Source organism: Ornithodoros turicata, chromosome 5 (assembly GCF_037126465.1).
Source record: "Ornithodoros turicata isolate Travis chromosome 5, ASM3712646v1, whole genome shotgun sequence".
In the NCBI taxonomy this organism is placed as follows: domain Eukaryota; kingdom Metazoa; phylum Arthropoda; class Arachnida; order Ixodida; family Argasidae; genus Ornithodoros; species Ornithodoros turicata.
The window spans coordinates 15578061-15603912 of NC_088205.1; the positions used below are offsets into that span (position 1 = coordinate 15578061).

General features: G+C 43.5%; 1 protein-coding gene across 2 annotated transcripts; it reads left to right on the forward strand.

Annotated features, from left to right (window-relative positions):
• The first annotated feature begins 822 nt into the window (after positions 1–822).
• LOC135394111 (putative extracellular sulfatase Sulf-1 homolog) lies at positions 823–25615 on the forward strand. Of its 2 annotated transcripts, none has more exons than XM_064624624.1 (17): positions 823–1030; positions 2174–2519; positions 7092–7331; positions 9323–9644; positions 10555–10705; positions 11455–11630; positions 11733–11861; positions 12296–12364; positions 13262–13373; positions 13431–13707; positions 14493–14626; positions 15164–15477; positions 17575–17744; positions 17837–17979; positions 20146–20263; positions 20329–20377; positions 21450–25615. In XM_064624624.1, exons 2-17 carry the CDS (start codon positions 2213–2215, stop codon positions 21475–21477), a joined length of 2739 nt encoding a protein of 912 aa, XP_064480694.1. In that variant the 5' UTR covers positions 823–1030; positions 2174–2212; the 3' UTR covers positions 21478–25615. The 2 variants fall into 2 exon arrangements, with proteins under 2 accessions (XP_064480694.1, XP_064480695.1); XM_064624625.1 differs by having other exon boundaries at positions 2204–2519.
• The last annotated feature ends 237 nt before the right edge of the window (positions 25616–25852 follow it).

The following is a 25852-nucleotide window of genomic DNA, read 5'->3' on the forward strand; positions in this document are numbered from 1 at the left end:
AAAAGGAAAAACTTCCATTGAAGTTTTGACCATCCCTAGCTTAGAACCTCAACAAGATCTTTACACATTCACCACATGCACACAGCGTTCAGATGCAAGAGTTACGAATGGGGTTCACAATAGTTTTACAGCTTTTCCCAGCCTTGATGTTGATTCATTTGATTCGAATTCAGTAAGCATTGTGGTGGGACACGTACTTGAGCGACGCGTTCTTCGGGCACGTGCACGGCAACGAATTTGAGACTTGCCGCCGGCCGCTGTTTGTTTATGAAAGCAAATATTTGCTACTCAATAAAGATTAAATGCACATGACATACATAACTGCATTAATTGAAAGGCGTTCATGACTAGTCATCACCAGGGGCGGATCTAGGATTTTCCCAAGGGGGGGGGGGGGGCGCTGAGGACAAGTGCCACGTGCACGCTGGGATTGGTCCACTGAACCCTATGCTCAAGTCTAAAATTGAGGGGGTCCGGACCCCTGGACCCCCCCCACACACACACACTCCCAGAGGCGCGCCTGGTCATCACCCTCACGCTCTGCCACAAAGCCGCAAACGATCGCTCTCGTTCAACAAGACAGCGACGGCGGCATTCATGTATTATCATTTTACTATGCAGTCGATAATGTAAACGGGCGCCATTCAGCAAGAGAGGGCACAGTAACAAACAAAGCATCCACATCTCTTTCACAATGTTTGGAAATATTCCAAAAACTTACATGAAAAAATGCGACATATCCTGTTGCGGAACTATAATGGCGGAACGTCCGTGAACCAATCAGAAGTCGGGACTCCTGTTTCAAAGATGGTTGCAATCTCTATCATTGTGGGACACCCGTCCATTGTACGGATGGACCGGATGGACGAATGTGCGGGCCATTCTTGTTCTTCTTTTCTGGTTGCTGAATGAAACCAACGTGACTAACGATGTTACATAGGAAAATAGTGATTGGCGACATCTTACGTCGCCGACTGTTGTAGTTTCTTGGTCCCATGCCTGTCTTAAAAGGCAGTCATTACTAACTTCGGTAAGTTTTCGGAGAGGTTCATATGAAACAATAGGCACCTTCCTCCCCCCCTTTTTTTGTATGTTGATATCATTTACACACGTACGAGTCATTTAGAAACTGCTAGGGACGCTTGTCGATGGACGCATAACTGATTAACTGTGATGGCATAACGTGGGTAAGGTTGGCAGGGTACCTCGCGTGTAGGTGATAAGAATGCACCTACGTCTACTTAGTCTCACTGACAGTGCAATCCAGCGACTAACAGAATAAAGTTAAATGGAAACCTGTTGAGGCCTGGTTCGGTCGTTGTCAGGCCGAAAGAAATCGTTAAGCTCTCAACCTTGATTTATGCATGGTTGGTGGGGCTACACTTATCAGGTCATACCGTTACGTAGGCTGTCTAGAAGGAAGAACGAATTGGCAGATTTGACTTGTTCCTGCATCGCACCTTTTTACGTATCTTAAACGTACGTGTCAGCTGCTTGTGACACTGAACAAGCTTGTAGCTGTGGGAGTAACAGAGCAAAAAACGGTCTTACTGTACTGAACAGGGGTAATAAAATACACCCTATTATGTTGTATACTCAGTAATTTTGCGCATGTCATTACATGCTACATAAATGGAACAATATCGAAGTATAATGTAATATCCGTAACATCAAAGGCATCTCGCTATACCATTTCTGTGCCAATTTTAAACTTGGTAAGCACACTGATATATTGCGGGATGCAGTCTACTCTTTCTAGCATTATGCATTCCAGGGTCTGTCAGAGAACAACCTCCAGTTCCTTGGTTAAAACAAAAAAACCCGCTTCAAATCCGTAAATGTCGTTAAGACTTTGCGGTTACGTGTTTGGGAATCGCCTGACTAGTGACTGCGTAGGAATGACGTTCACATCATGTGTCCGGTGACAACGTACATGCCAGTCGTGCACTCTTTTAAACTTGCACTTTCTGTCATTTTTGGCATCTCCATTGGTGCGTACAATACTTTTGAATCTACGTACTCAGTAGTTGCTCATCAGGGCAATCGAAAAATATTTCTGACTGGAAAGCGCTAAACATTGCATAAGCTGACCTACAGTGGACACTGGAGCTCAACATATCATCTGCTTGTACGTTGTAGGCTGACTGCATTCCATATTTTATTACATCCACAGCATACCTTGCTGTGGCCTCCTCCTACACAGGTACGCGCTATGTCAAATAAGCCATGGCTCACCCACCAATGGGCGCTTGTGTGTCTCTTCACCGCCACCCTGGCTGCCGCGGCGAGCCGCCGCCATGGTCAGCAACACCTGAGGGGATCCCAGACATCGTGGCTGGACTCCTCCCTGCTTCATGTGCCTGCACAAGGATCCACCCAACAAGTCGGTGATCAAAGATCTTGGAACCCTCAGACGCCCAGAAAGAAGGACCAGAGGATGCCCAGGGTGGGGGCACTCCCACGAGAACGGAGACCTAACATTGTACTCATACTTACGGATGACCAGGATATCGAGCTTGGTGGGTTTGGAGTTCGTATGTTTATATGTTTATATATATATATTATTTCCACTTCTGGAGAAATGGAGGAGCTCGAGCAAAAAAACGTTGCGACTTCTTCACTTGCCAAGCGCTCGAGCCCCTTGTACAAGCATACAGGATAAGTTGTTGTACTCCTTGTTTAACCATACATGTGGTACAGCTGGTATTAAAAAGAAAAAGAAGAATATTCACATGGATGCAATGTATAGCAATTAACATTTCACAATCCTTAAAGGAGTACAGAGGGCCATCCAAAAAAATTTCAGATTAAGACATCTGATGAAAGTATGTGTGTCATTATACCGAATAGCGCGAAAGGTTTTGATGTGTGCAATTTGTTTCCCAGAAAAAAACTCACATAAACATAAACGTTCACCTTATAGCGTCAGCGCGAGGTTCCAGGCAGATCACAGGCTGGTACTGCTCTTCACCACTGTTGCGCACGGTCGCTTTTTGCGGCGTATTTTAAATTCAATTCCTGCGATAATTATGACTCTGTGGTGTAAATTACTTCGCATGGTGCATCTTACTGGCCTACTTAACAGTTTTATGGGAAGAAAACTGGGTGTTAAAAATGACTTCTGTGCTACTTTAAAGACACATAATTGGTCACATCACACTTTGTTGCCAACTAATGCGATATATCGAAAATCTGTAACAAAGGAAAACAGGCGACAACGGAAAAGGGAGATAGACGACAGCAGAAAAGTAGAATAAATATATCAATGTCGTGAGACAGATAATTTTTTTTAGTTCACTCTTTGAAATGTTTTCTATATTTTTGCTTTAGCATTTGTTGTCCAAAAGTGGTGCATGAAAAAGGAATTTTTCATTTCTCTGTAGATCGTGAAACGTAGACGTGTGTGTACTAGAGATGCAAAATTTCTGGAAATTTTGAATCTCTCGAAAACAACCGGTTTTCTTTGGGTTTTTTCCGAAAAATTGAAAAAAATGGAAACAAACGCGGTTACTGCTGAGTTGAAGCATTGCCGGCTAAGCCGCAGCATACAATAAGCTAGAAACTTTAGTAGTGTTCACTCTCTAGGCATAAATGCAGAGCAGAGCATCCCATAAGACTGCTGCCCACTCAGCGATAGGTAATTAGAACAACCCGTCCACTCCGACCAGAACTCCGACATTATGTGAACGCGATGGCGATCGCTCGGAGCAGCCAGACGGAGCTCTAAGTTGGTGGTTGTTGGTGGATTAGAGGCACTGTTGGCGGGTTGGAACGCATCGAAGCCACGAAAATTTACATTTTTGAATTTTGTCGCCTGAAAATTTTGGGCAATTTTTCCGGAGACCAGGAAAAAAATGAAAAAACAATTTTTTTCCCAAAAAATTCCCGTTTTTTTTTTTTTCGGGGCTTCGCATCTTAGTGTGTACAAGGTTAAGGGTACAAAAGTGTTTCGAACATTTTCCTGGCTATTTATAGCATGCCTGTAACATATAGCAAGAAAATAGCGAGTAAAGACTGTGTACGATTAAAAGCTGCAAGCGTGTAAAAAGTGCCCGCTAGGGCTTATACAGGGTGTCCCAGGAAACGTGTCATTGAATTATAATCAGAGAGTCGAACGGAAAATGGTATCGGTTCGGTTCAGGTTCGGGTTCAACTATAGGGGTTCAGTTCCGGTTAAGCTCCGGAAGCGCTCCAACTATAGCGGTTCAAGCCAGTTAAGTCTATAAGGTTCGGTTCACAAACTGGTTCAATAATATAAATTGGTTCCATCTGAATGTCGCTGTAGGCGAAATTAGCTGCGGTATGTGTATTGCGCTGGAACATTTTTGGTGTTATATTTAATTTTCTATGGTGCACAGGAACAGGAGTTTGCAATGCCAACGGTGGTTTTTCGGGATGGTTTAACACAGAGGACGAGGATGCACTATTAAATCAGATATTCCTGATAACGGTCGTACTATTATTTGACGTTTCGCACATAATAATAAAAATACGTGATGTTACACGTAAGGTTTGTCTGCCTGCCCTTTGCACAAACAGGGTGTTTCACCTAACGTGAATACAAAAATGGTATTAAAACTTTACTTTTCTTAACATTATGGCGTAAACGCTGTTTATCACAGTGGCACCTTGTAGCTATAATCTTTCTTGTAGCATAATAAAGTTTTTCCCACAGTCAGTAATTTCGGTAGATGTGAACCATTATTTGAACCGGTTACTGAATTTTTTTTAACGGTTCAGTTCCGGTTCGGCTAAACATAAGGGTTAATAACGGTTTTTGGTTCAGGTTCAGGTTGGGTTCGACTCTTTGATTATAATAAAAAAACTACGCCACCTAGAATCATGCGGTCAGCGGCATTTGTTCTTACTAGGTTTTTGTTACCTCATGATAATTAACAGGGATATTGAGGAGCTATCCCATCAGAAAAAATAGCCGAACATCATGCTTGTCGGGGCACCAAGAGCATAGCGCTTGATGACTTTTTGAGCACAATCGTTGTCAGTACGACAAAAGGAGGTCGCAAACCTAGCCCACAAAGTGATAGCAAAAAAAGCAACAGTTTCTGAAATTGGGAAAGGGAAAGCATGATCCCAGTGGAAGCCGGATGCGATAAGCCATGCCTGTGTTATCTCTTTCTATTGTCACCCTGTGGGCTGAGCATAGCAACCTCCTTTCCTCGGATTGACAACGTTTGCGCTCAAAAAGTCATCGAGCACTATGCTGTTGGTGCCCGGTAAAGCATGATGTCCGGCTGTTAAAGCATTATCTCTGTCAATTATCATGAATTTGAGTAAATTTGACACGCTATTTTTACATTGGTGGTGTGAAAAAGTGATTTTTATATAGCAATTTACAACAAAACTTACGTTCCATGACATTCACATCAGGAGGTGGCAAAAACTTAGTAATAATAGTAAGTAATAGTAATGCAATCAAACTCCTTTATAGCGAACACCTTTTCAACGAAAATACCACTACAGCAAATTTTTTTGCGGTCCTGCTGGAGCCCTATACGTCCAATAATGGACATCCTTTTTAACGAAAATACCTTTACTGCAAATTTTTTTTGCTGTCCCCTGAGTTTCGTTGTAAAGGAGTTTGACTGTATAATAAGAAATGCCGTTGACCGCGTGATTCTAGGTGGCGTAGTCTCTTATTATAATTCAATGACACCTTTTCTGGGACACCCTGTGTATTTTTGTATGTGTTGTGTGGATGATCTGTGTAAATTTTGAGTCGAATGTTGGTCTGAATGAAGTTAAATTCAATTATTCCCAGAATCGTTTCACAGCTTTTACAGCTGCAGCAAATTAAGAAAGTGATAAATGTGTGCTAGACTAGTGAGAGCTCCTCACTAAGTTGCGTTCAGCTTATCGCTTTGGCTTTATGACGTTGGTTTGCTGTGAATACCAATACTTCTCTGTCAATATTACCAATATTTCCGGAGATTTTATTCTTGCAGAAAAATGACGATAGCAAAATTCATGAAAATTAGGTCCTCACGAAAGTTACTGCATTTATAGCCTGCTTTAAAAAAACCATGCCCCACGTGTAGTCTGTTGAATGAAAGCTGAAACAAATTTGGAGTCTGGGGCAAGTGATTTGCCGCTATCTTTCGCATACTATCTTAGCTTTCCTATTTATGATTGGGTGCGTGTTCAAGGTTCACAAGTACAGCGTCGTCAATTACACAGTGTTGCAGTCTGTCCTCCACTGCAACGAGGAAGTTTGGACCGCTGCCATAAACCCGACCCTTGAGTAACATTGTCACTGCTCAGTGGGCTTGCAGGTTCATCTGAAAGTAATGTACTTCGGTGTGCCCGCATATCACATACACATTGAAAGGGAAGTAGGTCATTTGTGCTATATGTACGTGTTGTAACAAAAAGCGTGAACTTTTGCCACATCTGTTAAAGGCAGCTGGAAGGATTATAATGCCAAAACGATTATCAATTTGTGAAGCTTACTTATCTACGTACTTCCAAGGGCCAAGTGACACTGCGTGATGGTTAAATTAAAGTATGTACTACAAAGTAAATTACAAAATCTCACAACGTACAAAAAGGGGTAGTTACACTAAATTATAAAGGAAAAATATATGTAATGTAAATACTGCATAAAAATACTGCAATGTTCAACATTGTTGTGTTGTAAAGTGATGTGAAGTGTATGTTGTAAGGACATCATGGCACGGTGTGCTTGTTTCTGGCTTTCATTCAGTGAAGTATGCTTGAAATTGGAGCTCATCAGAATAATCAAGAAAAAAGAACAGCTCCTCCATGAAGCGTCCTTGCAAAATTGAATGTGCTGCCACTCACCAGAAAGCCTCCTTTTTTTTTTTTTTTTTGTCTTGTCGTCTTAGAGTGCAAATTCACAAATATTGAAAGTGCACAATAGCTGGTGTTGCAGTTTCGCAAAATGTGAATAAGCCCGTTGAGATTATTAGAGCGTTGCGAAGTTTGTTATGAGTTTGCCGCCACCGCTATGTAAAGAAAATGTCCTCGCAATCTTATCAGAAGTGATTGTGCTTTGTACTACCGTTCCTAGCGGAGAAACGCTCACAGTGACCTCATATCTCATCTCACACCAGGTTCAATGAATTTCATGCCCAAGGCCCTGCGTATCCTTGGGGAAGGCGGCGCTCATTTTCCGAATGCCTACGTGTCGACGCCAATGTGCTGCCCTTCACGGTCATCAATGCTCACTGGACTATATGCCCACAACCATAATGTACATACCAATAATGACAACTGCTCATCTCCTCAGTGGCAACAAGAATTTGAGTCACGTTCCTTTGCCACGTACCTTAATAATGCTGGGTATCGTACAGGTAATGTGACATTGTGTAATAAGTAGGGTTCCGACTTTTCGGTGTTTTCATTTTGACAGACATCGGGAGGCGCCCACAGGAGCCCTCAGTTTCTAAAATTTTGAAGTTTTTCGGGGGCTCTTCTTCAAATAAGTCAAAATTTTCCGGAAATTGGAAACTCAGACAAACGCCCCCCTGACCATTGCCAAATGAAAACACCTAAAATGCCACCACACCATACTACAGCCAATGAAATGTTCCTTACTTTCTGAAGACAAAATCTGTACTGGGACTTTAGGTTACTAGGCTTTACTCTTTAGGACACTGCAGTCTCAGTCTCTTCTACTTAAAGAAAATGTGGCCTCCAGAGCAGTTTCAGGTTTTGGGGGGGGGGGGGGTGAATCCAGTAGCTAAACTTGGAGCATAATGGAGGATGTGGCGCAATGGGCATGTTGTTGGTCGCCCAAAACCCATGTGTGTGAGCAGGAGCATTGCCGTGTTGAAGCAGCAATGCAAACATTTTGAGCCAAAATTGTCACTTCCAAAGCAGTGATACAATCAGAAGCTTTACTTTCACACTCGCTTGCTAGTAAGCATTTGATCTGCTTTACAGCACAAGCGTGTATACAATACTGCCTTAATTAAATATACTAGTAAGGGCATCTTAAGGGGTATCACAAAGTGAGGGAACCATGCCACGAACTTTAGCATCTAGATTTCATGAGATTAAGTGACTTCTTCGGGCCTTTAAGGGGTAAATAAATGAAATGAAATGTAGTAAGCGAATATGTGCCCTGTGCCTGATTCACGAAAAATTTGTGTTGCGAAATCAAAGGGCTTTACAGCGCCTAGTGTTGTGAAAGAAAAGGGTTTTACAGCACCCTCTCTCGGCCACCTCAAAACATTGCAATTGTGACCAGGATTGACCACCTGATTGGCACACTAACTTTCGACGCATGCAACTACCGGCTTCTTCTGTATTCACCTTGTACCTCTCAGCGTCACCGAGCAGATAGTACACCCGAAAAAGTTCCACTAATGTTCCATGTGTAATAAGATAACGTACCATATCACGACACCTAACTAGATAAACGTAATGGTAGGGAGTGACCTTTTCGGGTTAAACCCTATTCTGCCCGGTTATTCCCCCCACGAACTGACCTCCGACCAATTTGGGTTAAACCCGATTTCTCCCCGAATTCCGGTCACTATGAAATCCTCAAGTGACGTTTCCACTGAAGACGAACAAAGGTCGCCACGTGTAACACATGTAAGAATGGGTCACTTACGTTCCCAGCAATACACCCATGTGTGTCAACACTGTCTATGCCTTCGGAGGTTGCCGCTGGAAGGTCACGATCCCGCAAAAAACCAACAACAGGAAAACAGAAAAGAGAGACTAGGAAAGAACTTAATAGACAAGAGGAGAAACAAAAACACCCGATAACACCCAAAGGCACAATTATCGGCTGATTTCTCTCCGAATTACAGATTTAAAGATTTTTTAAAAACTTCCAACAGTGCCAAGATGGCGGCGCCCAGTGCTCTAGTTCGGGAGCTATGTATATCGGAAAATCGACATTTTTTTCTATAATTTTGACGCGTATCGCGCTACCATGCCTCAGAAAAATTTTTTTGGGGGGCATTTAGAGATTATTTTGAGCCAAAATACTTTGAGATCACACAGAACATGGATTATAGAGACCAGAAATAAAGTTTTCCAAAAATCGATTTTTTGACATTTTTTTCTCAAGTTGAAAGCCGCGTCCTCCCTTAATAGACAAGAGGAGAAACAAAAACACCCGATAACACCCAAAGGCACAATTATCGGACGATTTCTCCCCGAATTACAGATTTAAAGATAAAAAAAAAATTTTTATGCGATTTTTGCTCCCCGAATCTGAGAAAGGCATTTAACCCGAAAAAGTCACTCCCTACGTAATGGTTGGTGGTGTTGTCAAGACGTAGGTATGTAACACTGCTTGAGCAACTTTTCATCAATCTCTCCGTAGCATATTTTGGCAAGTACCTGAACGAATACAACGGCAACCACATCCCACCCGGCTGGCGCGAGTGGGCTGCACTGGTTCGTAATTCGCGCTTTTACAACTATACTGTAAACGTGAACGGGAACAAGATCCGGCACGGGGAAGACTACGCCCGAGACTACTACCCGGACCTTGTGGCCAATGACAGCATCACTTTTCTGCGCCACTCGAAGCAACTCTTTCCACACAAGCCCGTGCTGATGGTGGTTTCTTTTCCGTCACCCCACGGCCCCGAAGATTCGGCTCCACAGTACCAGCACTTGTTCCACAATGTCACAACTCACAGGTAACTTGAGTTTTGTTTCTGGAGTAGGTAGCATACTCGGACTTAATAATAGGAATTTTTTTGAATAAAAGGGAAAAAGGCGTACGAGCTGGCGTAACAGTGTGGAGGGTAAAATTTTCTCGAATTTGAGGAGTTTGAACGCAGTGGAGTGAACAGCGTGAGGCTCATAACTAGAGCCTGAAGTTTTCGGGAAATATTTTTTTTTTATAAATTCGGGGAGTAAAAATCTGGTAAATGAACACGTGCTCTAAATTCGTGCAAATTAGAGTGGAAAAACTTCCAGTACGCTAAGTTCGGGGAGAAATCTGGCTCCGTTGCTCAAACTGAGTTCCGTTCGGTACAAATGGTGATGTAACTGTGTTTGCTGGCAAACAAGTTAGTGTGCATTCCTACAGACGTCTCGGCGAGGGCAATTTGCCGGGTAAAGATCGGGTTTCACCTTAAAGAGGCGACCTTCAATTCGGGGTGCAAATTTGGGGAAGAAGCGGGTTTAATCCTGAAACTTCAGGCTCTACTCCTAACTGGCAATGAAATGTTACCGGCAGAATAAATTAGCTCAATTCCTCCTAGTTGTCGATTGAAGTATGTTGGAGTAACGGGAAGGCGTATCAATGAACGCCCCAGACGCCGAAGCATGTCTCAAACGTTGGCACAAGTGGTTCTTTGTCCAAAATGTGTGCATCGTTCGCAGTTAAGGGTGAATCATTTTGTATCCTCGTGGAAGTCTCTACATTAGCCCGGTCCCCAACTTGTATCAGCAAACCCTTTATTGCTCTCTCTCCCTCGCTCTCTGGCATTCTTTCTCTTTCTCGAGACTAGGCTCCTCAATGTGAAAGTAAACATTTAATTGCTGGTCGCTGTTACGCTCAACACATTTATGTACATTGTCTTTAATTATAAATCTTTTTAGAACACCAAGTTGGAATTATGCACCCAACCAGGATAAGCAGTGGTTACTTCGTTACACTGGACAGATGGAACCCATCCACATAAAATTTACTGACATGCTGCACACAAAGAGGTTGCAGACTTTGCAGACTGTCGACGACGCTGTGGAGAAGGTGAGCCGTTGTCCGCGCACTGAGGATGCACTGACATCTTGCAAAATAGTTTTAAAGGGGCTGTCGCATCCTTGCCTGTCGATTCCGAAACTGTTGTGCCATTTTAATCCTTGTTCACAGCCCGCAATAACGCCAAAAATCCGACGCAAATTAGTGGAGTAGTTTCTGTGTAATTTGAAGTAATGCGTGGCAAGAGAAGAAGACGGATGTTGAGAGTATGCCGGAATTCCCTCTCTGGAAATAGGAGAAAATGTCACTCGGACAAGGCCAATCAGGGAGCGGCTGGAGGGCCTTTGGCGACCAGCGTGTGGGAGGGTGTCTGGAGGCCGCGGAGAGTCTAATTGGCTTGTGGAATGTCACTTCTGGCTTAGTGTCGGACGTGTTCGTGCAGCCAGGAGCATAACACTGTGTTCCATGCGACACGGTCGTTTTACCTAGTATATTGTGGTGCGAACGCGAAGCAAACGAGCTTGGAGACAATCGTCTGCGCTCTCATTCATGTGCCTGGCTTATGTCATCAGGATGTCACTATCACTGGGGCTTCTGTAGCTGCAGAAGGTTCGCGAACCTTCACGACTCGTTTATTTATTATGTAAGCTGTTTTCGGAAGAGAACCTTTGCCAAGCAGACAATGAAACGGTGCCGAACATTACCCTGTCGATCTCATACATATATCTCTGGATGCGATAGCCCCTTTAAGTATTCTATGGTCGCGCTCTTGATGGTGGTTATTTCTTTCATGCCGACAGCTCTACAAGGAATTGGTAAACTTGGGAGAGCTGAACAACACTTACATTTTTTACACGTCTGACCATGGCTATCATTTAGGCCAGTTCGGTCTCGTCAAAGGGAAGTCGATGCCGTTTGAATTTGACATTAGAGTTCCCTTCTATGTGAGGGGTCCAAAAGTACCTGCAGGGGTGAGGTAAGTCTGCAACTGAATCCCGTTGATTTTGTTTCATGTACACCCTATTTGCATGTAAAGGTGCATATCGGTGTAATGTTCACGTTCCCTTCCGTATTTCAGGATAAGGGATATAGTGCTAAATATTGACTTGGCACCAACCTTCCTGGATATTGCCAACATTGATGTTCCTGACCACATGGACGGAAAGTCATTCTATCCGATCCTGAGTGACGGCTTGGCGTCTGTCATGTAAGAATCTTTCTGTGTTCGGCACTCCTGTTGTATCATGAAACTGGGAATTCTGGGAACTGTATTCCTGGGAATGCAGTTCCTTAAATTGGGAAATTGGGAGCTGTATTCTAGTACCATATGCACTCACTTTCTCTATGCCCAGTAACTTCCACGGTGGCCAAATGGCTCATTATCGGTTTCAGGGGATGGTTACTCAGAACGGATTCATTACATAACACTAATACATGTAGAACGATTTTCTTTTCATGCAATGTTGCTTCATGTAATCATCACTGCGATTTCTGTAAATACACTGGTCAAGAACGAGGTAGCTACCTTTTGTACCTGGCACTCATTCTCTTTGAAGTGAAATCAGTAGAGTACAGTACAGGCACTTTGAAGTTAGAATTCAGTACTTACTCTGAATTCTGACATAAAAGCTTCTGCTTCAGGGCTGGAAATAACCTTGGAGAAATCAAGAGAAAGAAGACATGGAGGGACAGCTTTCTCATCGAACGTGGGTGAGTTCTAAAAAATTTAGGGACTGCACTCACTCTGACAGGGCTAAACAGGGGTCGGAGCATTGCACGGCCCCAGGCTGGTCCAAAAATGGGATCCCGACCTGTCTAGCAGGCAGGATTCAGGGCCTTCTTGCACGAAACTCTGAGTGCAACACTCAACAGTGTTGTTCTTAAAGAGTTTCGCCTCCCACTGGCCAGGCCTCCCAGACTGGCTACAGAGCTATGGATTGGCTCAGGCCGAGTTTGAAAATGTTTTGTTGGGCCTGAGGCTTTGCCATTTTTTTTTTCACTTCTGTTTTTGCTATATCTTGTTTACGTAATGGGGCACTTAAATACCACACCATATAACATCATCATTAATAATGAAAGATGTAAGTCACTGAAAAGGTTAGCCAGCTGTAGGACTCGAACCCACATCTTCTGGATTGCCGGTCCAGGGCTCTACCAATTGAGCTAAGCTAACGCATCTCCCCAGCGACTTCCAAGGGTGCGTCATCTGAAGGGACAAACCGACCACTCTCTCTCACTCATCCTCCTTTCACTCTTATTATATTTTTGCTCACTCATACACACATTCATACAACGGGATCGACGCAGGCGGCAACTGTTGAACATGAGAGAACTGATGTTCTGAGGCTGGAACAACATAGAAGGGACAATCACATACAAAGCCTCAATAGGCTTTGTATGTGTTTGTCCCTTCTATGTTGTTCCAGCCTCAGAACGTCAGTTCTTTCATATCATTAATAAATCATCATAAATCTGGCTGAGCTGACTTCTCGTCGATTTCTGGTGGAGCAGTGGCCAGGTCAATAAATCTAGGCCCGATCATTGCTGTAGCGGGTGTCTCTGCTATGCAAGAACTTGGCTGCATCCCCTCTGAATGTCCGATTCCAGGAAGGTTACCCGAGAACATTTCGCCGATGGCACGATGAAATCGCCAAAGGAGAGGAACTTGCACTTCAAGTGTCTGTCTGGGAGGTACCCATCACCATGTCTGCGGCACCAGGTGATCTAACGTGTATGTTGACGCGACACACAATTAAACTGGAGTCTCTCTACCCAGAGATGGGAATGCACGCACGACGGAGACAGGTGGCACATGCGTCGCTGTAGCTCGCACCTTCGCAAGGACTGCATCTGCGAATCTGAAGATGCGGAATTTGGTTTGGAGTTGGATCATGGATCCCTCGCCCACTTTGGCTTGACTCAGGAACTTCGACGACGCCCGGCGGAGTCCGGTGCACCCGCGGAAGGTCACGAATTTCGGGGGTGGCAGTCGACATTGACTGCTGAAGAAAGGAAGCTTCAGAGGCGCTTTCTGAAAGAGCATGTTGGGAAAGGTAACGTCTGCTCAGAGGCCATTCGAAGTCGTCGTGTGCATTAACCGAAATGCTGCTTTTTTGTAATAGCAACGGTAAAGCCTTCATAAGTAGAGCCTGAAGTTTTAGGGTTTTACCTGATTGTTCCCCGAATTTGCACCCCGAATTGAAGGTTGCCTCTTTAGGGTGAAACCCGATTTTTACCCGGCAAATTGCCCTCACTGGGATGTCTGTAGGAATGCACCAACTTACTTGTTTGGCAGAAAAATGCAGTTACATCACCGTTTGTACCAAACCTGTACAGACAGTTTGAGCAACTGAGCCCGATTTCTCCCCGAATTTAGCATACTGGAAGTTTTTTCTCCCGAATTCGCATGAATTTAGTGCACATGTTTATTTACCCGATTTTTACCCCCCGAATTTAGAGAAAAATGTTTCCCGAAAACTTCAGGCTCTATTCATAAGGTGACTCTTGCTTCGAACCTTGTGCTTTCAGGTTGTATGCTTTTTCCATGTGAGGGGGTAAAAATCAGGCAAAATGTTGGAGACTGTAAAACAGGATTAGAACTTGTGTGCCAAATCTAAAATATATAAAAAAAAAAAACAGTCAAATCTGATGCAAATAAGAGGGTAAGGACTGTTCCCCCTCTGAGTTACATTACCAACACTTATGGCAGCCTTCACTTCACTTCGTGTCATTTTTTTTGTACTTGATTTTGACACATGTTTTTTACAGACAATTTTCATTAGGCCTGAAAGCTTACAATGACAAACTGACTCATGTGAGTACCTCTTTGATACTACAGCATTCCGGCCAGTATTTATTGGAAGCCGCTCAAGACGACGTATTGATGAGCTGCCGGAGAACTTTGATGTGTCGGATGAGCCAGCACTCTCAGCCTTTCTAAATGCTACCATGGGAGACCTACTGGCAGAAGAGGTAATTACATACTTAAAAATTACTTAAAAATACTTAAAATTACATACTTGAAGTGGTAGATCACTGTACTGGATTCCATTTGCAGATCCATCCTTGAAGAAGAACTCTAAGTCTGAGGAACACAAAAACAACATGAAAGCCCAAAACTAGCAAATTAAACTTTATGAGGGTTAGAGTTACCCCGGTACAACCACACCGATAAAGCCCTGTAGCACCACAGAGTGGAAGGCCGATGGATTTCTGGTGCATATGTCTAAACAGTCATCTTCGGTGTCTTTGTGTTCCTAAAGTTCAGGGGTTCTTCTAGCAAGAGCGTTAATTAGTTTGCAACAGACTTTTTTTTGTTCAGTTTTATCTATTTGAAGAAGCAGAAATTAGATTCGGGGCTGTGTATGCCGAGCGGTTTTTGTCACCGAAAAAGTATCGAATATTATATTGAACGAGGAAATATTACTTGCATTACGTTCAGAAATGAGCGGAGTTCCTCTTGAAAGCTAAAGTTGTATTTGATGATCACGCTTAATTTACAATGTCCAGGCAAAGCTTTTCAACCGCAGCATCACAAACCCCGCCTTGACGAAGTTGGACGACGAGCCGTCCCTTTGGGAGAGGGACCTGGAGCCAACGGTGGAGGGTGCACCAATTCGCCACAAGCAGATGTGGCGGCAGAAGAAAGATCGTATAAACGCCATGATAAAAAAGCTGAGGCAGAAGCTAGAAGAGCTGAAGGTGCTGCGGCGGCGCATCAAGAAAAACCGCGTGACTGCCAGTGGCGGTGCAGGAGAAGACAAGTCATCGGAATGTGTTTGCAGTTCAGACGGTGGGAGGCCTGAAAATGGTCAGGGGGACAGGTAAGTTGGCATGGAGTGTTTATACCTTATTATTATTATACATGTACAGTTAAACCTCCATATAGCGAACTCTCCATGCAGCGAATTTCTCTATTTAGGGAACTTTTTCTAATTCTTTTACATCTGTCCCATTGACGCCCATGTATTTGGGTTTTCCGTACAGCGAAGTGATTTTGTCCACGTTCTCTATGTTACGAAGTTCCATGCGCACAGAACCCTGCTTCGATTCTCGGAAATAGTGTGAGTGGCGAACTTTCTGGAACTCAGGGTGTCCGGGGTGCATCATATCCAGGTCACTCCTTGCGTTTGAGACGCCAGTACAAAGGAGAGATAGGGAGAGGAGGACGTTGTGGGTTCGGTGACCGACACAACCGGCGTTCGACGAATGAGAGGGAGGAGTTTCCTCCTCTCCTACCCCTCGACGGTTGTCGCTTGTTGCCAGTTGCATCCTGTCGGGCGAAGTCGACACCACGGCAAACGTGTTGAAGCGAAAATCGTTGTCAGTAGACACCAAGATGCAAATTATCAATGCCATTGCCAACGGTGAAAAGAAAGATGTGGCTGATTCGGAATCCCGGTGAATTCTTTATCAACAATATTGAAATCCAAGGAAAACACTCTCGCAGCCGTTGCAGTGGGGACCAGCACCACGAGGAAGAGACTGAAAGTTCCGCATTATGACGACGTCGACAAGGCAACGTTCACGTGGTTTATGGAAATGTTGTCGTCGCGTGTTCCACTCACCAGCATTATCGTGCAACGCCAGGCTGTCAACTTTGCAAACATGCTTGGTTGCGACGATACGCGGCATCGAACCAGGATCAGGAGGGAGCTTTGGCAGCGTTGGCAAGCTACGAACAGTGTGTTACACTGACGTTTTTCAAGACTGTGCAAAATCAAGTAACGGACTATTTCCATGCCAAATAAATAGCTTTTTTCTCTCCCGTAATCTTGGTTGTCGTGCGTTGTATGCCTGCGGCTTTCAGGCAACTAAATTCCAGTGACCACCACCAAAATTTTGCTAATGTTCTCTATAACGAAGTTCTCCATATAGCGAAGTTTTGCGATATGTTTACAGACTCCATTACATAGAGGTTTAACTGTATATAGACTTTCCGCAATTCAGCAAAATTTTGCGGAATGGCCGTATCTCGCGGAACCTGCTGTTTTCCTTAGAATCGTTCATTTTTTGCAGAGTATTCGATATCTTAGCGTTATGTAAGGATTTCAATCGATCTACAACATGGGCAAAACCCGATCAGTCGTGACTGCAGTGCCAGACACCGCTGATAACAAGAGCCTGAAGTTTTCGGGAAATATTTTTTTCTAAGTTTGGGGGTAAAAATTGGGTAAATAAATATGTCCACTAAATTCATGCGAATTCGGGTGAAAAAGCTTCCCGTATGCTAAATTTGGGGAGAAATCGGGCTCAGTTACTAAACTAACTGTAGTGATGAAAGATGGAAGTCACTGAAAAGGTTAGCCAGCTGTAAGACTCGACTCGAACTTTCTATGTTGTTCCAGCCTCAGAACATCAGTTCTCCCATGTTTAACTGTAGTGGTTTGGTACAAACGGTGATGTAACTGCATTTCTCTGCCAAACAAGTAAGTGAGTGCGTTCCTGCAGACATCCCAGCGAGAGCAATTTCCAGGTAAAAATGGGGTTTCACCCTAAAGAGGCATTTTTCAATTAGGGGAACTAATTCAACTTCGGGGATGAATCTGGCAAAACCCTAAAACTTCAGGCTCTACTGATAACGTAGCAAATTGGCCATGCGCACACTGAGGGTCATCAGGCTGTGACATCACAGTAGGCATCTGCCAGTGACGCGGAGCCTGAGAGGTCACATGCTCATGAGAACCAATAGGAATAGACGAAGCTCTCGCTTCTCTTGTGCTAGAGGTCGATGCTGAAGTTTGAGGGTTTGTATCATGTCAACATGACACATTAAAGTACATGCATGGCATGGAAGGACCCCGACGTGCAGTACAATACGTTCATGATGTTATGAATCACACATATCGAAGCATCACGACTGCTTCGAGCAAAATGAAACAACAACAACAAAAAAAGTGATATCGTTGTTCGTCCTCCAGCCTGGACAGTTTTCTCCCGAGGCACGGCAGGAGGAGGGATGACCAAGCAAAACGCAAAGAGCGAAAGGAACGTCGCAAGTTTAAATTTGAAAACACGACCTGCAACCTGGAGAAGATGAATTGCTTCACCCACAACAACGACCACTGGAAGACTCCCCCACTTTGGACCAGTTAGTCAAAAGATAACTCTTTCCCATCCATCGCAACCATAGTTTCTGATCCTTGTGTGATCCCGTGCTTGCTCATATTTTTAATCCTACAGATGGACCGTTCTGCTTCTGCCAGAATGCGAACAACAACACTTTCTGGTGCATGCGGACGATCAACGATACTCATAACTTTCTTTACTGCGAGTTCATCACGGGCTTCATCACCTATTACGATATGAGGAACGATCCTTATCAGGTATGTGGTTCTGACAGTGCTAACGAAGAAGCTACGTGGGGGGCTTCGTTATATGTGTTACTCGAGCGAGTTGTTACGGGAGTAGGAAGGTATTGGGTTTCCTTACAGCGTATTAAACAGTCGTCTGAAGAGATTGCAGCCAGCTGAGATACAGTCAACCCTCGATTTATGAACACCTTCAGTTCCCCAAAAAATCGTTCATAAATCGAGGGATTCATAAATCGAAAATTCCGTTCAGTGAGTACTATCGAGCAAATGGAACAGTATTTCTGAGATGGGGTTGTGTTTATAATGCAATATATTGTTTAATTTTGCTTTGGACCATGCCTTCCGCTGTGTCAATCTTGGAAAGAAGAGATGTCAGCACATTCGCACTCAGCTGGTCTCGGATTTCCTCTGGGATTTTTAACCTACGTTTATTAATCTCCGCGTGACAGCGGACACCTTATTCATCAATTGAGCTCAGGAACGTTTCTGCAAAAAACTGTTTGTTGTTCGGATTTTGAGGGGTTAAGAACCGGGGGTGCAATACCTGGAAAACGTTTTGTCTGTTCAGGCGCCATTCATAAGGCTACGAATAATCCCTTGGAAGGTTTCTGTTGGCCTCGGAACGATGCAAAAATGGGGGCAAAAACGCTGGGGACTCCTAGTTGGTTCCCAGAAATTTCATTCATTATTCGAATATCGAGGTTCATAAAACGAGGGAAAAATGCATGTAAAAAGTTTGGTTCCTCGTGCTAGTGTTCATAAAACGAGGGAATTCATAAATCGAAGGTTGACTCTACATGCTTTAATTACAAAACCATCTGAATACCAGTCTGCCTTTGTTGATGCTCAGCAGTGTGCATCGGTCTCAATGCTTTCGTCATGCCTGGGCTCGACATCACATGTTCTACGAAGCAGGGTGTCCTCCTTTCCCGTGCGTTCCAGTAAAAAGTAGCACAACAAGGATAGTACACAGGACGGGCGCTAACGTGCAACTGTGATTTTTGTGGAAGAGGCGGCTCCAACTTGGAGCCATGCCTCCACAACCAGTGCTTGTCTCGATATTAAATCAGCAACGGAAAGTTTGCTTGCTATGAGCACCCTCATCATGGAGGGGAAAAAAAAATCAAACTTGTAGCTAAAGGACAGTGAGTGTGAGACAAACAAGACTGAGGCAAGGGGCCAAATGTTTTGTCTGTATGTGCATGTGAGAGTGCACGAATGAAAACGTAACAGTGAATGTGGTCCACGTCTTCTTGAAGAGTGCAGTGTCGGTGCGGTGTACAGTAAAACCCACGGATAGCGATATTGCGTATAACGATATCCCTAGTAAAACGATGGTTAATGATTTTGCCGTCAAAATATTCATTGTTCCTATGGGGAAACAACCCGCGTACAGCGATGGAGACCGCGGTTTCGAGGACTCTCATAACGATGTTGGACGCTGTCCCGTATGCGAAAGATACAGTAGAATCTCAATGATACGAATCTCACGGGGTAGCGGAAAAATGTAATTTCGTATCATCCGAAATTCACGTCAAAAGAATTACACCAAAATAAAGATTGAGGCAAGAAAATACACAGCGACTGTTCGTTTTCCAATACTGTCCGTGAAAGAGGCGGGTGGTAACTCTTTTGTCTCTCCGTATTTGGCCAATGCTGCCCAAATTCGCGAGATGATGAAAAAGGCAAATGATTCGAAGTTCCACCCGCGAGTCCCGAGACAGTGTTCTAAAGCGAGCTTCTCCTAAAGCACGCAGGCGTTAGGTGAAGCCGACTTGCGGAATGGTGACGTGTAGTCTTGCCAGAAGTTGTCCTGATATGTTCCCTGGTTCCCTCCACGAGTTCTGGTCGCTGTTTTCCCAAGCCAGTGCAATGTCACGCAGCTTCGCGTTCTTTTTTTTTTTTTTTTTTTTCAGCATGTTTTTTTTTTTTTTTGCTACACGACTTTTTTTGTGCGCGACTTTTCGGGGACGCGCTGTTTAGGTCAGCCCTCGTTTAACGATGTACCCCGTATAACGATGGAATTCGCAATTACCGTCAATATTGTTATACGCGGGTTTCACTGTAATGGCTGATTCAGCCTCTGCGAGTTATGTAGCTTGCAGCACGGCTGCTGTGTGCTACAAGTGATGACAGATGGGCATGTGTGTTACCCTCATTCTCTCATCTCTCCCACAGCTGAGAAATGTGGTTTACAACCTTTCGCATGATGTGCTTGGAGAGCTTCACAGCACCTTGGCCAAACTGAAGAGGTGCAAAGGGGGGAGGGAATGTACCATCCGGTACAGGGGTGAAGGTGAGTAGAAAGGTGACACGAACTTTGGCCTTTGACATAAGCTGAAAAACCCCTTTTCCACCCAGGGCGCAAGACAGATGGTTTGGGCGGAACCCCCAAAAGTCGCCATGATAGGTAAGGACATGTCAGACTTGCATGTCGGCTAGTGCATGGAATACTCAGTTAATACTCCAGTCACTGTATGTCAGTTAGGACGTCAATCAGTGATCTATCCAGACACATCTCTCCCCCCCCCCATCCCCTCCAAATGTTTGGCAACGCATCCCTCTCTCTCTTTTCTGTGCACCTCCTACTAGGGGCTTTTGCTCTTTCCGCTTTAGACTAGAGCTGCGCGAATATTTGAAATTTCGATTATGAAACAAATATCCGATGCCATTCGAATGCTGTTCGCAACCTATTTTCAGTATTCAAAATTTTTTAATATATTTCTAATAGTACTGGAGCGAGGTGTCGTTATCACCATTCTGCAAGTGGGCTTTGCCTCCAAGAGTTAGGTGAAGCCCACGTCACATTACTGCCATTGCTGTTAGACGCAAGTTGGCAATGCAGAGCTGTTACAACTTTGGTGCATCTCTGGCTCCCCCACCCCAAATTGTTTGCAGATCCCCCCCACTCCCCCCTATGCTTGTGATTCTGGATAAACAACTGATGTGTATCCATGAGCCTACTGGGTAATACTTGACCCATCTCTTGATCCATAACAAAAAAAGAAAAAAAAAATTGACACTAGGGACGACAAGAAAAATACACATCAACGAGGAAACGTGCGTCTTTCTTGTCGTCCCGAGCCTCAAGGTTCCTCGTCACCAGCTCGCTCGCATTTGAACCATTCTTTGAGTACAGTGGCATAGCCAGAAAAGTATTTCGGCAGGGATTCTATGGGGACTTTGCTTGGGGGAGGAGGATTTTTCTTGTTTCCCTCTCCCAAATGTGCTATAAAAGGTACGATTTCAGGAGGGTGTGAGCACCATGATTCAAGCTGACTTCCACGGATACCATTCTGATACAAGTTATTGACTGCTGCATTAACGAGCTCCCAGAAAATCATGTGCCCTGCATAGTAACGTAACCCTGTCGTGAAAGTTTGTTGCATACTCGCAGCCTTGTACATGAGACGAATGCAGCTTGTAATGTGTGTACATGTAAGAATGAGAACATGCTGCTCATCACCTTGTTGTTCTTCTAGGCACTGGAGGAAAACCCAACGCTCTTGAATGTGCAAGGGTTGGACATGAGTACTTGGAAACCTTCGCTTTGTTCCTGCACCGTGCGTATTGTAGTGCACTTTAGTATGTACTGCCTGCAGGGTGCCTATTTGGTGTAGTACCTGTCATACCAGGCTTATGACAAAACAGCTTTGTGCTGTGACAATAAGCATAGAACGCTACAGTGCAGCTTTCTGCAGTAGATCCTCTGGTGGCTCCGACAGATGTAAAAAGATTTACCCATGAAACTGCTCTAACAATGGGCAGACTCAAACTTTGTCTCAAGCCACATAGTAACCTGTCATTCGTGGACCTCACTTTGCATTCACGCTTCAAGGTGCATTGAATTAATAACGTAACTATAGGTAGCAGTAGTCGCTCTGTCAAGACAACTGAGATTAACTTTAATTTTTCAGATATTGTGACGTCACAGTCTTATAGAGGTTCAAATTCACAGACGTCCGCAATATTCTAACTTGTGTTTGAAAAATTTTGAAAAGTTCTGCTAGCACCCCCCTCTGCTGACATGGCTGAAAGACTATGTTGCAGAAACAGACAAGGCTGAATATTTTTGCACAGGTCCCACGTGTTCATAGCATACAAATATGCGGTACCAAAGTTGGTATTTTATAACCATAGCAATAACAGCATTTTGATCTTTAGGTTACAAATGTAAAGTCTGTGAACGGTTACGAAATTTGTCGAGTTTGACTTGGAACTTGAAAGTTCGTTACCAAGTGATCTGGTGGGTTTGACTACGAACCTCTGGTTTGCGAAAAGTTCTTGACGTCACTAGACACATAATCATTGAATTGACTTGATTGATAATGCAAGTGCCATTTTACGGTATGACAAATCTAATGTGGTTGTTAAATAGTAAATGCAACAAAACATTGCATCTGCTACGGGCTTGCATCTGTGGGGCTTGCTAACTGTGCCTGTGATACTTCTAGCTGATATGTGTATATGACGTGTTTCCTTACAGCATGCAACCTATGATTTCGATAGCTGCTTCGGTAACTTTGTTCATGTTTTTGTGACTACGTTTTATGCACGCTACATCCAAGTGAGCCGTGAAGCAGACAGTCAGGCTGTTAACACGTACTCCAGTCTGATAACTTATGGTATGAATTATGTATAAGAGACCAAAGACAGTGTTTAAAGCCAGGTATGCTTAGAACACTGTGTTCCAAGGTTAACCCCTAAAACCCGTCACCAGTAAACCAGGACCCGTAACCAGTAAAACCCGTTTTTATCATCCACCTTGCATCACTTCGTGAAAAAGTCTGGAAGAACCTGAGAACCAAGCTCAACCAAAGCGAAAACTGAGCCACCTATACAGGCTCCGGTGAACACCAAATAACCAAATACTTTCCCACTTTGCACTGCCATCTTGTGTCTTCTTTTCGGCTTCTTGTTTTCCACCACGAAATATGCTCTTTCGCTGATATCACCCGATTATACCGTTTTATAGCTTGTAATATAAATCCCGATTTGTAAAACAAAAAAACCTGAGGGCACAGGGAGTCTAGGTGTACCTTGCTAAAACAGCCAGACAGCTTCACTCTATTTCATTCAACTGTGTCTGTTTGATTCGTCGTGGCGCTTTCTTTTCTCCAACGTTTCTTCTGGGAGAGTCGTTTGTGAACATAAGACGACATAGAAAATGCTCTGGGATGACCTATATGCATGTTAGTCTAATGGCGATTGGCTGGTAAACACAGCGAGAAGAAAGCTCTTGATCTATAAGAACAAATTTGAATGCATGTGCATTCCCTCTGATAAGCTCTACCTACACAAGCTCTATCCTCATAGCCGTAGCAGAGCGGAACAGGAGTTCTATCCTTTATATTATATTCACTGATAATATTAGATGGCATCATTGAAACATGTTACACCCAGTTGCGATTTCTGTGCCTTCCTCTGTCCATCTTTTGTTTGAACCTTTTGATATGCCTTATTGCACAAACCCTTTCATGTCACATCACATTTTTACTTAATTTTTGATATTTTGTTGCTTTACAATGTTAGGCTAGGCCTTGACACAGACTTTATTGTATTTAACTGTGTCTAGTAGATTATATGAAATATTTTGTAGAATCTCTTAGATATTTATTTGTTATTCCACTGCTATTTCTGCGTGATTGCAGCCCAGCGACGAGAAGTAAATTAATATAAGTTTGTCCTTTATTTGTATGTTGCCACTCAGTTGATTGTTTCAGCCAATTCTACCTAATGCTCATGGTCCATGAAGTGGTGTGGTTCAAAGTAAACTATGTACATCATGTTGATAGCAAGCATCAAAACCGTTATTATGCTTTAAGACTGACAATCTTGTTATGTTTGTGGGTGCCTTTAACTCGAAATGTGATCCCATTGTTCACTGTGCAGCTTCTGTGTCGTCTGGTTTCAACACTGTAGTGCCGAGTTTCACTACAGTGCTTCACTACGTTAGGAGCATCTAGCCAAAGATTTTCAGGTTCCTATAGCACAGTGTTTTGTCCAGGAGGGTCTGATGACGATAGTCCATGTCTGTTGGACTTTATGAAAACATGACTTTTGTGTGCAAAAGCGCGTGGTCAATCAGCATGTTTTACAGAGAGCTGGCAAGATCTGAACCTGTCGTCTTTGGCGTGCTGTGTAGTCCTGCTATATTCTGTATTATAGTTGTAATAGTTGCAATACAACCAGCTTGTGTTGCAAGTAATAATATCAAAGTAATATACTGATGTCTGTGTTACTGTATTGCAGAAGCCTCACTAGTTGACAGTTTCTCTATATCAGTTTGACATATCCAAAAGTAGTGTTATGTTTTATAACTAGAGCCTTGTGTTCTGGGGTTAGATACGGTAAACTCTGTTTTTGAGTCCCCTGATTTGCATCATTGCTGTTTCTGGTAAAACCTGGATAACCAAGCCCTCCAAAGTGCAGATCCAGCCGCTCATACAGGCACCATAGAATGCTAAATACTTTGCACCCAGCACTGGCACTTGGCATCTCGTATTTACATGAAGTGTGAGAAGCACTGTTTAAAAATATCTACCACAAAATCTTCTCTTTTACGTGATGTCGCTGTTTACACAATGTTTTACAAGGTCCTGAAGTAAACTGCTTGTTGTACTTTGATTTTAAAAAAAACTGAGAACACAAGGGTCTATTTATAATCAGTTCATGCTCTTCTAGTAGTTGAACCTGCATTTGTCATTACAGTGCTGCAAAATTAGGACTTTTAATTAGGAAGTGTTAAATCGCTCTCTTTTTCCTTTTTAGTCATGTGATTGAGAGTGAACTATTTGGTCCTTTTCCCATCGCAAGTGTTAATCAGAGTTTAGTGAATCGCAGTACACTTCCCTTTTCTATGTGAACTACTGTGGTTTGATATTTGTTCGTAGAATCCATTGTGTTGTGCACATTCTGGCATTTCTTCAATGTGAGCTTCCTTGTGTGGGACCAGGGATATAATGCCCAGCCACAACCGAATGCATTTCTTATGCACATGTACATCGTATACGTAGGCAATCTAGTAGTGTGCACACATTTCTGCACGTAATGCCAATGTAATGTGCCCTGGATGTTCACATTCATTTTCTACACATGTATATAAATGAGGGGGAATGTAATGTAATGGAGGAATTGGGCGTAATGAGAAAAAGTCTGAGCTGGGTTGCTGCCTGTTAAAATGATAGCACCTTATTCCTCCCGTTGCAAGTTTCGTCGCTTTGGTAGTGCATAGTCTGCGGAGCATCTGTGGTTCCTCTTCAGCAGACAGTGTGCTATGGGAGGGTCTAACGCAAATGTTTGTCACAGGGTGTATGCGACGATCAGCAATATACTGGGATTGACTGTACATTGATCGTAGTATCGTCATGCTGTGCTATAGGGCTCCGCATGAACATGGTGACCTTCATCAAGCATAGCTCTTAGTTAGTTGCTATTATATTAATTACTGGGCACAAATGTAAAATGTAGGCCATGCACATAAACTAGCACATAACAAAGTCCCTGTGTATGTGATATTGTGGAACACTGTTCAAAGTAGGCTTACCATTGAGGTAATAGAGTGCATACCCTTTCCATATTTCAATTTTGTGCTTTATAATTGATGTGGTTTCCTGATGGGCAATTATATGTATTTTTTTACACACCACCTCCATGTCTGTCTTGTAATGCTGTTGTTTCATGAATAACAAGGTTTGACCATTTGCAAGCTATGGCTGCACTTGTGACTTGTTCTGCACATGACTTTCCCATGTTTCTGGTTCTGCAGTCTTTTCTTTTTCTGGCCTAAAAAAATTTTAAAAAATGCAAAAGAACCATGTGACAACACATACAACGCGTACCTTCAAACAGTACTTTTTGTATTTTGTGGGATTCCGTGTAAAGG